General features: G+C 31.6%; 1 protein-coding gene across 1 annotated transcript; it reads left to right on the top strand.

Moving 5' to 3' along the window:
* Positions 1-2,483: 2,483 nt before the first annotated feature.
* On the top strand, positions 2,484-9,459 carry LOC134719777 (uncharacterized). Its single transcript, XM_063582737.1, has 6 exons — positions 2,484-2,535; positions 4,941-5,037; positions 5,948-6,070; positions 6,936-7,031; positions 8,382-8,454; positions 9,345-9,459. Exons 1-5 carry the CDS (start codon positions 2,488-2,490, stop codon positions 8,450-8,452), a joined length of 435 nt encoding a protein of 144 aa, XP_063438807.1. The 5' UTR covers positions 2,484-2,487; the 3' UTR covers positions 8,453-8,454; positions 9,345-9,459.
* Positions 9,460-15,514: the final 6,055 nt, after the last annotated feature.

Raw genomic sequence — 15,514 nt, 5'->3', positions numbered from 1 at the left:
AGATTAAAAAAAATAGGTCAACGAAACCAATATCGATAAGCATTTCATCGAAAATAGTTAAAATAAAATATATCATAGGGCCATGAGTTCTAAACATTTTTTCCATAAAGTAATAAAACTGCAGCCTAGTTATTTTTTTTCTCGTTTTTTTTTTTCCTTTAAAAATGTCGGCCTTTGTTTCTCCTATTTTTGCATTTTCCTTTGGTGTCTTTTAAAAAATATATATAAAGGTTTGGTATGTCTTTATTTACTGTGTGTCACATTGTTTATGTTGATGACAAGATTGATTATTTTGATAACCATGCACATTTAATTCAAAATAGTTAAGTGCTAGTCTACCTAAGAATCAGGCAGTGGTGAAAACATGACAAACAAAACCCCACTCAGGTTGACATTAATTTATGTTCAAAATGTATAATGATGCGCAGATATAACATTCGTTTCATTGTCCTGTTCTGGTAATTGGAGATAAAATTTGGTTACAATGCACTAGAAATTAACAATTAAGGGGAGCTAACTCTGTAATTTGCTATCATTCTAACCAAAGTTTGTCTAAAGATTTCTCAAGTTACCAGACAGGCAGACACTAAAGACCTTCCATTTCTAACTCAGGATGAGTGTTACTTCAAAGTAAGATGGCTAGGTAGGTGGGTTTTTTTCAGCCATGTTTTGATTTTTTTCAAAATTGCCTGATTCTTACAAAGACTGGCACTTAATATAAAACACATTATAATGATAATATGGACATGCGTTCTAAACTCTCTTTACAATTAAAGCCAAAACAGAACGACCTTGTAATCGTCTCCCTGGGTTTTTTTCTTGCAATATCTGTCATTTTGTTTTTTTAATCTATATATTGCATTTCCTTTGCTTTCTTTTTAAAAATTCCTTAAATGTATTGGTTTGTTTATAATTACTGTGTGCCATTTTCTTTTAACTGTTGACGAGATCGATTATTTTGATAAAAACCCACATTGTATTCAGAATTTATTTAATATGAAATATATCGTATGTGTTCTTAATTCGTCTTACAATGTAAGCCATAACACATCGGCCTAATTATCTTTTTTCTAGGTTTTTCCTTTTGCAATGTAAGTCTTTTTTTTCTAAATTTTGCATTTTTCTTTGCTATCTTTTAAAAAATTATTACTATTATTATTGTGACATGTTCTTACAATATCTGTCGAGATCGAATATTTTGATAAACCCCCACATTTTATTCAGTATTTGTTTATATTAAATATACATAGGGAAATGAGTTATATCCATCCTAAAATCCTTTAAAACTTCGAAATCTTTATTTTGGTTTTTTGTTTGCAATGTCTGTCTTTGTCTATTTTAGTTTAGCATTGTCTTTTCTATCTTTTAAATTTGTTATTTAGTTTTAATTCCATTTTTGTACGAATCTTTCAAAGATAAACAGTGTTGGGTTGAACCTGGTTTTGTGTAATGCCAAACCTCCCACTTTCATTGCAATGTTAATTATAAAGCCAGAACACACTGACCTGGTAATCTTTTCTCTCGGTTTAATGTTTTGCTATGCCTGTGTTTTAATCTTCGTTTTGCATTTCTCTGTTTCTATCTTTTTTTAATTCTACAAAGGAATTGATTTGTTTTTTATTACTCTGTTGTACATCTCTCATTTGCTGACGAGAAGGATATTTTCATAACCCTAAAAAATGATTTAAAACCAGTTAACATAAAAACAATTACCATAAAGACATGCATTCTTAACTTTCTTTACAATAAAAATTACGTTCTAATTTTTCTTTCGCACTTGGTTTTTACTTAATTTACGTATTGCAATCTTCTTTTCTATCATTTTTTAAATTTTAAAAATGCAATGGTAGGTTTTATATACTGTTTGCTACATTCTTTCAATCAATGATCAGATCAATAATTTTGATAAACCTGTTGTGGACCCTCCATAAATACGTTATGATTACAAAATACATTTAATTGTTGTGATAGTAATAAAATCTACACAATAAGGTCATTCACTACAGCGGTATGGCTACAACGTTACCATAGTTTAATTTTAGTTCATCGCGTATTCTCCGACAAAACTCTCACATCTATAAAATATATCAAAGGGACATAAGTATTACTTTCTTTACAATTTAAGCCAAAACACATCGACCTTGGATAGTAGCCCGTGGTTTGAAACGTTTAAGCTTTAACAAAAGTAGTCAAAGCATTCTTGTAAAGCGTTATTTCTTTTTGTCAACATTAAAATTTTCGAAATCAAATCCAATAATTTAACATTTCTGATCAAATCACGGTACTTATACTATTGAGTAAAATACATAATTGACAATGCAATTATTCTTTCCTATCAGTTTTCGAATATATATGTTGAGATTAGCGTGCTAGTTTTGTTGTTAAGACTTTGACATGTCAATTAGGGTGAAGGGTTAAGGTAAGGGTCAATCGACCTAGTATAAAAAAGAATTATCTGTAGTTGCCCTGATCATACCTTTAGCAGTGATGTTTCGCCTTGCATTCATTTTGTCAGTTTTAGTGCTGGTCATCCAGGTAAGTGACCATTCTTAAGGTGGTACCTAACACTACAGGGAGATAACTCTGTACAATCAGCTAATTTTTTTAATTACATTGTGTTGTTAAGGGAATATTAAGCTTCTCAATGATCAAAATTAGTGTTTGTCAAATTGCTTTACAAAACAATGTATTTTTTCTGATAAAATGGTTAGTTCGAATATTTTGAAATTTTTATATTTTTGTCAAAGGGCGAAAGTAAGTACTTTGCCAAAAATATAAACATTAAACGAGCCAAATTAATTTTAGAGAAGGTGTTGGGTACCACATAAATTCATTTTTTTTCCATAAGAGTAGTTTACTGTCATTCCATGTACCCATATTGTGAATATTTTACCTTCTTCGTCTATTTTGTTCGCGCATCGTTGTAAATATAACGGAATTTGATTCGACTGTCATACAAGTAAGAGATTTAACGCTATAAAATTAGGTTTAATCCATTTTTTTTTTATATTTGAAATGCCTGTACCAAGTCAGGTATATGACAGTTGTTGTTCATTCGTTTAATGTGTATGTGTTTTATCATTTGATTTTGCCATTTGATTAAGGACTTTCCGTTTTGAATTTTCATCAGAGTTTTGTATTTTTGTGAATTTACTTTTTCTAAACAACAGTTTTTTAGAGATTTCTCAAATTACCATTTAAGCAGAAGAAAAAGACCTACCATGTCTAACTCAAGATGATAAAAAATTAGAAAAGGAAAATAAGGCCGGGTTTTTGGTTTTTTTAATTTTTTTTTGGCATGTTTGGAATTTCTTCTGAATTTTCTGATTTTGTTCAAAGACTGGCACTTAATTCCGTAAATATCATTCTTCATTTTTGAGATTTCCGCATAAATGATCTCTAAAATGAATAGATATAAGAAGATGTGAGTGCCAATGAGACAACTCTCCATCCAAATAACAATTCATAAAAGTAAACCATTATAGGTTAATGTATAAAATGTTCATTTTACTAAGCCTTTTTTGTTCTTATTCTCATAGATCCTAGGCCAGACCATTTAGATTTCATATAGAATGTACAAATTCACACTTCTAGCTGTATTACAGAACTAAAGAGTTTTTTTTCAAAAAGTCAATCTAAATTTTTCAATTTATATGTTAAGAGTTAGTTTGCTTTTATTTTAGCAACTAAAAAGAACATGAATTCGATTAATGATTATAAATAAGATTTGTTTACGTTTCAGTTGGAAGCTTAAAGTAAAACAAAATGATTAAAATGAACTGAAAACCAAATCTCTAAATGCATAAATGAAAGAATTGTTGGGCAAATTAGAAGTTTCTCATGAACTCCAAATTTACTTTCTTTGACAATTTGACGATGTTGGATAATATGCTTGTTAAATTAAGTTTTGCCCTGCGTATTGCTGTGTATTTGTTGAATGTTCATTAGCTAGAGATATAGTGATAGGGTTGAGATTTCACTAAAAATGTTTACCGCCGCTGCATTGTTGCGTATTGTCCAAATCAGCAAGCTCTGACCTTTGATAGTTTAGTATGGTTTTTTTTACGTTTATTTCATACTTATGCTTAGGAGTTTAGTATAACGTCATGTTTTACTGAACTAGTACACATTTGTGTTTAGGGGACAGCTGAAGTAAGCGTTTGCTGTTTTTTAGCTTTTGATTTGTCGTTTTATAAATGACTTTTCGTTTTTTATATCCCTTAGTTTTAAATATTTTCTTTACTGTTGATTACTTTATATTCGTGGGATTCTATTTTTTGTTGATTTCGTTGTTTCATATGAACCACAAAGTTAAGTTTTCAACGAATTACATCATTTTTTTGGCTTTTGTGCAGACTTTGGGAAAAGTAAGAAATCAAATATCCACGAAAATACTATTTAAGAAACAATTGATGCAAGCTATACTTTATTGTAGTTTTAACATGGCAAGGGTAGGCCATAAATTCGTGATTATTTTTGCCCGAGCGATAGTGAATATAATGCCTTCCCAATTTCTATAAGTGGAGAGCGCTTCTTCCATGAACCTCCCTTTTGGTTTGTAAAAAATCAAACGACTGGGAATGAGACTTTTTTAGAGGGAGGAGTGTTAACAGCCAGCATGGACGGTTGTCGTATCTAGGTCAAATATGTCAATTTCGAATTACAACACGTTACAGTCACAATTAATGAATTAGTAACAACATTTGCATCATTTTAGAGGTTGGAATTGTTTTAAGTTTAATCAAATATATTAAATGCATGCTAATTTGATAAAATACATTATTCTGCAGTAGTCAATATACACATGTGCAACTAATTTTATTGGATTAGGAGCCTGGAATTATTCACAAAGCGAAAATTAGAATTTCTTTCAGATCATGAAAATTGGTACTCACGAAAATAAATGATTGTGTTTATTATATTATCATATTTAACTAAAGGTTAATGGCGACGATGAAAACGACCCACTTCCCAATGATATAGAAGAGAAGATACTTTTACAAGATCGATTATACGACTTATTGCTTGATGACCGTAGTGAGTAACTTTATATTATTATACGGCATGTCAAAATTCTAGATTTTGATTATTTAAAACGAGGGGGGTAACTTGATATAGAAGAGAATATACTTTTACAAAATTGATTATACGACTTATTGCTTGATGACCGTAGTGAGTAACTTTATATTATTATACGGCATGTCAAAATTCTAGATTTTGATTATTTAAAACGAGGGGGGTAACTTGATATAGAAGAGAATATACTTTTACAAAATTGATTATACGACTATATGCTTGATGACCGTGGTACTTTATATTATTAAACGTCATGTAAACATTCTATAGTGAACAGCAGATTTTGCAAAACAATAGTTTTCATAGTATTGTATTGCATATTGTAAATCAATTCACTTTCGCGAGCGATTTAATTCGCGAGTTGAATATAACGCGAATAATAATCGTCGCAAAACAAAATAAAGTTGGATCTTTCCTTCTTCAGATATGTCATAAAAAATGAGAAAATCTCGAACTTTAATCCCTCTGATACGAGCTTGAAAGAAGGAAACGTGGAATAAAATATCCTCGAAAATAAGTTGGTTTACAGTATCTAACGTTAATGATATTAGTCCAGTCGATCTAGCATAAATTTGGTCCTAACCTTGAAGTGATTGCAACAGAAGCAATTACAAACTGATAACCCCAGCAAAGTATCTCCCTTGTCAATGGTAATTTCCATAAGAAATTAGAAATGCTGATTTTGAGTTTACCTCAAGTTAGATTTCATCCGACTCTTTTCTGTATATATTTGGGGCTTACTGCTAGAGATTATAACTAAAACATTTTCTGTTGCAATTAGTTTGAGGTTCAAACTTAGTTTGACTTGACTATATGTATTAAAACCATTTAAACGTTTATGTGAGTGGTATGAAAATATTTTACATTTTAGAGGCTGGTCAATGTGGAATACAAGAATCTTACCTTAGTTGTGCCCATGTAAACCTCTGTACCAGAGGGCAGTGTCCACAAAACCAGCACTGTTGCATCACGAATAAATGTGGGGATATATGCCGTAAGTATTTACAATAGTTGCAAATTAATTTATGGTCATTATTCATCCTTTTTTGTGTACAATTAAAAATCTAGTTGGTGCAAGCTATACTTTATTGTAGTTTTAACAATTGAAGACATCATATTCGTGATTAGTTTTGCCCGACAAATAGTGAGATAAAAATAACACGAATACAATGCCTACCCATGTTAAAACTACAATAAAGTATAGCTTGCATCAATTATTTCGATTCTGATTAGGACAATTACGGTAATGTCTATGTCAAAAGTATAAGTGTAACGCGTTTAAGTAGGCTCTTCCATGATCCTCCCTATTTTTTTTGTAAAGAAACAAACGGCTGGCACTGTGATATTTCAGAGGGAGTAGTTTTGAACACCCAGCATGAACGGGTGTCGTTTATAGGTCAAATGTGTCAATTTCGGAATGCAGCACGTTACAATCATAATAAATGAATTAATAACACCATGTGCATCGTTTAAGAGTTTGGAAGTGTTTTGAGTTAATGAAAAATATTAAATGTAAGCTAATTTGAAAAAAAATATTATTCTGCAGTAGTCAATATACGCATGTACAAACAAACCATATTGGGTTCATTCACAAAGCAAAAGAAGCACGTCATATGAGAATGGAATACCATTTTTTGTTTGCATTATTTCCAGCAGTCGGATATTTTCATTTCGCACTTTTATTCAATTTAGTCACAATGATAAATACATTCATTTTTTTTTCTAAATTTACAGTTGATAAGATACACTTGTTTCTACTTTTCTCTCTAAATAAGCTGTACGCAATTGTTGGGTTTTTTAAATCACAAAATACATTTTTAAGTTTACATGACTTTTATATTTTATTTTTTCTACTGCAGTCTGCAAACCACATCCCGAAAACTGTTCGACGTTTTGTACATACGGATATAAGACAGGACAAGATGGCTGTTATACGTGTAGTTGTAATCCATTCAGTATGTATCAAAACAAATTTCTATTGTTAGAATACATAGAATACTTGAGAAGTGTGAGTCTAAAGTTTACACAACTCAATGACAGTATGTCTTCATAGGTACATTGTTATACAAGAGGGACGAAATACACTAAAGGGACAGTCAAACTCATAAATCTAAAAAAAGAACTGACAACGCCATGGTAAAAAATGAAAAAGACAAACAGACTAACAATAGCACACATGACACAACATAGAAAACGAAAGAATAAACAACACGAACCCCACCAAAAACTAATGGTGATCTCAGATCCTGCTCCACATGTGGCATCTGTCGTGTTGCTTATATGATAACAAATCTGGTAAGTAGTCTAATTCGGTAGTTTACATTCATGAAAGGGAAGGGGATTGTACTTACAACGTAAGGAACATATCTGATATCATTTCTTACATGTTCTTGTAATCTGACTAGATGGTTGTTATACGTGTGGTTGTAATCCATTAAGTATGTATCTCATTTGTTATAGGGCTCGACATTAGTTAAGGGAAATTACTTTATAGGGGATATAACTCTTCATAGTTCTGTAGATATAGACAAGAACAAATGTTTGCTATACGTGTGGTTTTAATCCCAAAAAATATGTATCTCAATAGTTAAAGGGGGTAGACATAGACAAAGGGACACTACTCTTTAGTTAAAATAAAAATCTTAAAGGGAGATAACTGAACACATGTTTTAATAGATTAGATGTTTATTTTCTTGTGGTTTTTATATACATAGTAGGTTGCTTTAATGTTTAAGGAATTAGACATAGGTAAAGGGGAATAGCTCTTAAAATGAGATAATTAGTAATGTGAGATAACTCTTAAAGGAAGATAACTCTCAGAAAAGAGATAAATCTGAAAATTAGATAACTACTAAAGAGACAAAGATATAACAGAAATAAACATCTGAAAAGGGAGACAACTAGAGAACTAAAACACGTTACGGAAATTTTTGACACAAACTTTCTTCATTGTTTAAGGAATTAGACATAGGTGAAGCGGAATAGCTCTTAAAATAAGATTACTCTCAGAAAATAGATAACTCTAAAAATTAGATAACTTCTAAAGAGACATGATATTACAGGAAGATACCTCTAAAACAAAGTCATGGGATACAAAATTAAAATAAATCTATGCAACTAAGACACTAAGAAAACGTTCATGGAAGTTGTTGACACAAACATTAACTTAATAGAACTTCTCTATATATGTTTTTCAGAAAGTGATGTTTACTTCAAGTTCGATGTTGATTAATATGTGTAAAAACATCATCCACCAATTTAACTATAAACAATATGACATATTTTCATAAATATTTTTTATCCAGATTTGAAACGACTCCTGAGGAGGTTAATGGACAGAAAGGATATACAGTCCTCTAAAGAGGGGGAAATGTGAAGGTAAGTGTAATCGTAATACAGGTACAATGTAAGCTTTATTTAAGATAAAATTGTAAACAAACGTACATTTTTCATACTACATTCGGCGGATAACACTTATAGCTGTTTGACCTGCCACTTTCATACCATGATCAATAGATTAAGTGATAAACGAACTATTTTTTTTCTCTTTTTGTTCCGTCAGACTTTTAAAATTCATTTGGATTCTTGGGATTTGTTGTCATAATTCACTCAGTAATAAAAAAAAAATACGTACTAAAACTTCATTGTTTGTCATTATTTTCAAGGACATACATGTAGATCAAATCTGCACGCTGCCAGAGCACGGTTAGCAAAAAGTGGACATATCATCTGTATTTAAGTCGAGCAGCATTACCTTTTAATGCCTTATGTTTAAGGAATGACTTTCTCATAATTTTTCTGTCTATGAAGATACTACAAAAACATGTGGTTTACACTTTTAAATAACCCGCTACATAGTATGCATTTTAAGTGCACAGCATTTTCTTATGCTATTTCGAATAGACAAAAAAAAACAGTCATACAAAATTTGGTTCTTAATTCTATTTTGAAGAAGTGAATGATGAATATGTGCAGATGACGTCAAGGCCACATAACAAAATTATGTCTATGTGCTAAGTAGATAAAAAAAAATTCAGTCAAGCAGAAGTCGTGTTACATTCCAAAAATATCTATTTTAATATACACATAATGTGTAAATTAGTGGTAAGATAATACTCACAAAAATATTGAATTCCGGTAAAAATTCAAAACGGAAAGTCCCTAATCAAATGACAATACCAAAAGTAAAAACACATTAAACTAATGGATAACAACTATCATATTCCTGACTCAGATGATATACTTAAAAACCTTTGTATATTTTACAGACATGGAAAATATCAGAAGAGGAAACAACAAGGACATATAGTTTAGCCAAAAATAAAAACTATTTTGGAAATTACTCAATCATCACCACTTTCAATATTCTTCAATGTAACATACATGTAGGGTACGATCTCACTACACCATGTTGGCAGCCTGTAGATGAATACGTTTGACAACTCTGCGAAAAAAAGGATTTCTTAAACTCATCTTACAAGATACAAATCTTATCATTGCATAATAACGATCAGAAATTCAATAACTTAACAGATTGGTGTAGTTTTGTGAGCTAGTTAAAGTTTGCCAGAATATCATCAAATGATATATGCAAAAAAAGAAACTTGCTAACATTTAATTGAAGTTTGACTTAATATTTTTATTATGTAAGATTCATATCCGCCTAGTAAATAAATATGTTTCATTATAAATGAATTTTGGATTTTTTTTGTAATTTTCTTCAGAGAGATTAACGTCTTTGCTGAAATGACTAAATAAAAAGCTCAAACTGATGTGTGGATGACACTACACTACACTTGACTTGATTAATGTCAGTTCGTATGTTATATTGAACCCGGTTTATAGCTAGCTTAACACCTCACGTTCCTAACAGTCGCATCGGATTCCATTACATTGACAACGATTATGTCAACAAAACAAACAGCCAAAATAGGTAAAAATGTCAATAATAAAGCAGCCAACATTGTGTTATTATCTTTATCACAAAGGAAACTGATAACAAACGGGAATACAAAAATGTATACTAGCCAATGCAATGTTAAAATGTTCAAAAAGACAAAAACAGAAACAGTCGGTCATATCATATTTTCTTATATCTAGTAAATGAATGAACAATCTTTTAAAATTCGATAAAGATAGTTATTGGTGGAAGGAGAGGTTGTCCATACTGAAAACTGAGTTTCGAATAATTACATATTGTAGTACGATAAACCAAAAAAAATAATCCCGCTGTTGAAATTCGTGCAACATACGTTGCATAATTTTAACTTCATAACTACAATAACATAAGTTACAGGTCCAATTCGGACCAATGGTCAATTTTGATTAAAATCAATAAGCAAATGCACGTATGTGTCATTTTGGGTTTTTTCTTTGTTGAAATAGTGATTACGATTATAACTCATGTCGACTGATTTATCCCCTATTTTGATACTTCCAAGTGTGAGATTTTGCCTTTCAAAAAAAGACGCCGTATCGTATAAGAAATTTTATTACTTTATCATAATTGATAAAACGATTATCCAAATAAAAATTAGAAGTTTCACACAGTAAGTTTTACTTACTTGTCAAAACTAAAATAAATACATTTTATACCGATGGTCATTACCCATTTGTTATTACAAGTGAATGGCAATATGTCAACTTAAAAAATAAATTCCAAACATTTCTTAATGAAATGTTACACAAGAAGTCACTGAAAAGTAACATAGTTCACTTAAGACCGTGTTCACACCAAACGCCGTGTACAGTAAACATGTTTACAATTAGTTTAATGTAATGGACATTGGACCGTGTTCACATTGACCTAAACTCGGTGTTGTGTTAGTGTAACTCACACATAAACTAAACATAATTACGTTCTCATTGATGAAACTCAATGTTTACATGTAGTGTAAATCATGTTTTGTCTACATGCAGTCGATAGTCGATGTAGGCCTTGTGTAGGTTAAGTGTACACTAAACTAGGCATTCAGAAATTTAATGTTCCCATGTATATTTAAAAAAGAAGCGATTTTTATATAAAATTGATACTAATAACACTTATTAATAAAGTTCTTTGAAGAAATATTTGTCTAAACTTGATATATTTATTAAGGTCTTTCATTTTACAAAAGGGAAAGACCTTACTGTATTTCTTCTGTTTATTATTAAGGTCTTTCCTTTTACAAAAGGGAAAGACCTTACTGTATTTCTTTTGTTTATTATTAGGTCTTTCCACTTTTCCGTGGAAAGACCTATTGGTTTTCTTCTGATTATTATTAGGTCTTTCCACTTTTCCGTGGAAAGACCTATTGGTTTTCTTCTGATTATTATTATTATTTTTTTTCTTCCGCCAACTTTTTGTTCCTTCGCAATTTGTTTGTTTCGCAAGATGTCGCTTAGATATATGGTATATGATATCGAACAATTAATACGCTTTTGAAACTTACACCGCGTAACCAAAATCTTTTCAGTGTAAGAGTTATCTCCCCGAACACTGTTTTTCTTGTGATCCCTTAATATTTGCAACCGTATAAGAAACCGCCAAATTTCTTTTACCAAATTACTCGTTATATCCTCAGGATGATTTGATTTATTTTCACCGAAGCTATCCGGAGACTCCATATGAGAGTTATTTCCTCTTTTATATTTGATATAAGTGATATGCATTTTTAACTGGAAAACCATAAGTGTTAGAGGCCTAGGGTCTTTTGTTTTGAGATCCTTGGTCCAAAATAAGAAAATGAGGTCAAGGTCAAAGGTCAAGGTCATGTTCAAAATTTTGATTTTGGCTTGTGATCTCTTATTTTCAGATATCTTAAAGATATCGACAAAATATTTTCACAAAATTGTTAGTTGCGACATGTCGTAACACGTAAATATTAGTTGAAAGAGTATGTAGACGTTTGAGGCGAGTTTTCCCCCCTTTTATATCTAATATTAGTAATATGGTAATATAACTCATTAACAGTATAAGGTAGAGGCCTACAGTCTTTTGATTTGAGGTCCTTGGCTGATGACCTTGAAATTGAGCTCAAGGTCATATGTAAATTTAACGTTCTAGATTTTGACCTTTGCTTTTACCTCATATGTATACATGATAAAGCCATGGGTTTTTTGCATTAGGTTGCAAGCAATGTGATCTAGAAAAAGCCAACCGGAAGTGACAATTTGTAAACCGGAAGTAGCTATATTTTGTACTAAATTAATGTAAAAGTATATAGAACCATATATTTATGGAATCAGTGTCAAGTAAACTATCGAAAAATACCGGAAGCAACATATTTTAAACCGGAAGTAACATTTTTTAAACCGGAAGTAAAGAATGATCGCCCTTATTTATATCTATTTGTATAGAAACCATATATTTTTGGAATCAGCGTTCATTAAGCTGTCATTTGACGGCTAAAATTGACAATTAAAACCAAATTTGAATATTTTCATATAAAAAAATATCTTTACTGGTGGAAAGACCATCAATGGTTCTTTGAACAATTGGTTTTTAATTATTATTAAGGTCTTTCCTTTTACAAAAGGGAAAGACCTTACTGTATTTCTTTTGTTTATTATTATTATTATTCTTCCGCCAAACTTTGACGAAGTTAGCAGCCTAAACCGTAAGACGTGTTGCTTTCATGTTCACACTTTGTATCGGTGTCATGAATACCTATCTGGAACTCACCCTGTTAGTCGAAATATTTTGTCGGTTCGGAGTAATCCCTCCGAAACCAAAAAACCTTGTTATCGTTCCAACACCGTAACCATAATAGGTAGAAAAAAAACAAAGGGTGAAATTTGTTCAGGACCAGACCTCGGTTCTTCGTTACATTTGGATCGAAAAGATTCAACGACTCATTGGTAGGGTTATGCCCCTATGAAAATTAACCGGTGTCGGTGGAACACCAAAACTCAGAAACCGTAAGTCGTAGAGACCTAGGACCTTCACCATTCATCATCAATTCATGTATCTTTGAAAAAAACCTCAAGGTCAAATTTGTCTGTTGACCTTGACCTTTGACCTAACACCTTGTTATGGGATAATCTCAAAAACCATTATACTTACAGAAGTTTTAAATAGTGGAAAATGTTTGGGTCATTATGGCGCAACTTTGTTACATTTTGACCAAAGAGATTTGACCTTTCTATAAGGGACATAACCCCTGTTTTAGGTTTCTGAAAAGACAAAATCAGCTTTTACTATATAACCAAAGGTCCTAGACCCTTGGGGTCTTCAGTAATGGCATTGGGGACTAATGACCTTGACAAAGGTCAAAAGGTCAAAGGTCAAGGTCATGTCCCAGATAGCGAATTTAGTGTTTTTAACCTTATATAAAGGATTTTTAGTGTGTTTTGGAGCTTTTTAAGGTTGACCTTGACCTTTTCAATACATTCTACGTCTGTTGGAACATGTATTTTACATTACAAAAGGAAAGACCTCTCAATTGTTCAAGAACAATTGACAGTTTAATTATTATTATTTTTTTTTTTCTTCCGCCAACTTTTTGATCCTTCGCAATTTTTTTGTTTCGCAAGATGTCGCTTAGATATATGGTATATGATATCGAGCAATTAATACGCTTTTGAAACTGACACCGCGTAACCAAAATCTTTTCAATGTAAGAGTTATCTCCCCGAACACTGTTTTTCTTGTGATCGCTTAATATTCGCAACCGTATAAGAAACTGACAAATTTATTTTACCAAATTGCTCGTTATATTCTCAGGATGATTTGATTTGTTTTGACCGAAGCTATCCAGAGACCCCATATGAGAGTTATTTCCCCTTTTATATTTGATATAAGTGATATGCATTTTTAACTGGAAAACCATAAGTGTTAGAGGCCTAGGGTCTTTTGTTTTGAGGTCCTTGGTCCAAAAAATTGAAAATGAGGTCAAGGTCAAAGGTCAAGGTCATGATCAAAATATTGATTTTGGCTTGTTATCTCTTATTTTCAGAAATCATATAAGATATTGACAAAATATTTTCATAAAATTGTTAGTTACGACATGTAGTAACACATAAATTTTAGTCGAAAGGGTACGTAGACATTTGACGTGAGTTTTCCCCCTTTTTATATCTAATATCATATGTATGGTAATATAACTCATAAACAATATGAAGTAGAGGACTAAAGTCTTTTGATTTGAGGTCCTTGGTTGATGACCTTGAAATTGAGCTCAAGGTCATTGGCAAAATTAACGTTCTAGATTTTGACCTTTGCTTTTACCTCATATGTATACATGATAAAGACATGGGACTTTTTGCAATAGGTTGCAAGCAATGTGACCTTGTAAAAGCCAACCGGAAGTGACCTTTTGTTTACCGGAAGTAGCTATTTTTTGTTCTAAATAAATGTAAAAGTATATAGAGCCATATATTTTTGGAATCAGTGTCAATTAAACTATCAAACTATACCGGAAATTACGTCGTTAGAACCGGAAGTTAACAATTATCTCCCTTATCTATATCTTTTTCCATAGAAACCATACATTTTTGGAATCAACGTTCAATAAGCTGTCATTTGACGGTTCAATTGACATTTAAAACCAATTTTTTAATATTTTCATATAAAAAAAGATCCTTACTGGTGGAAAGACCATCAATGGTTCTCTGAACAATTGGTTTTTAATTAAGGTCTTTCCTTTTACTAAAGGGAAAGACCTTACTGTATTTCTTCTGATTATTATTAAGGTCTTTCCTTTTACAAAAGGGAAAGACCTTACTGTATTTCTTCTGTTTATTATTATTAAGGTCTTTCCTTTTACAAAAGGGAAAGACCTTACTGTATTTCTTCTGTTTATTATTAAGGTCTTTCCTTTTACAAAAGGGAAAGACCTTACTGTATTTCTTCTGTTTATTATTATTATTATTATTATTCTTCCGCCAAACTTTGACGAAGTTAGCAGCCTAAACCGTAAGACGCGTCGCTTTCATGTTCACACTTTGTATCGGTGTCATGAATACCTATCTGGAACTCACCCTGTTAGTCGAAATATTTTGTCGGTTCGGAGTAATCCCTCCGAAACCAAAAAACCTTGTTATCGTTCCAACACCGTAACCATAATAGGTAGAAAAAAAACAAAGGGTGAAATTTGTTCAGGACCAGACCTCGGTTCTTCGTTACATTTGGATCGAAAAGATTCAACGACTCATTGGTAGGGTTATGCCCCTATGAAAATTAACCGGTGTCGGTGGAACACCAAAACTCAGAAACCATAAGTCGTAGAGACCTAGGACCTTCACCAATCATCATCAATTCATGTATCTTTGAAAAAAACCTCAAGGTCAAATTTGTACGTTGACCTTGACCTTTGACCTAACACCTTGTTATGGGATAATCTCAGAAACCATTATACTTACAGAAGTTTTAAATAGTGGAAAATGTTTGGGTCATTATGGCGCAACTTTGTTACATTTTGACCAAAGAGATTTGACCTTTCTATAAGGGGCATAACCC

The sequence above is a fragment of the Mytilus trossulus genome, chromosome 5 (assembly GCF_036588685.1).
Source record: "Mytilus trossulus isolate FHL-02 chromosome 5, PNRI_Mtr1.1.1.hap1, whole genome shotgun sequence".
In the NCBI taxonomy this organism is placed as follows: Eukaryota; Metazoa; Mollusca; class Bivalvia; order Mytilida; family Mytilidae; genus Mytilus; species Mytilus trossulus.
Note: the sequence above shows the minus strand (reverse complement) of the source record. Positions and strands in the feature narration are given on the sequence as shown.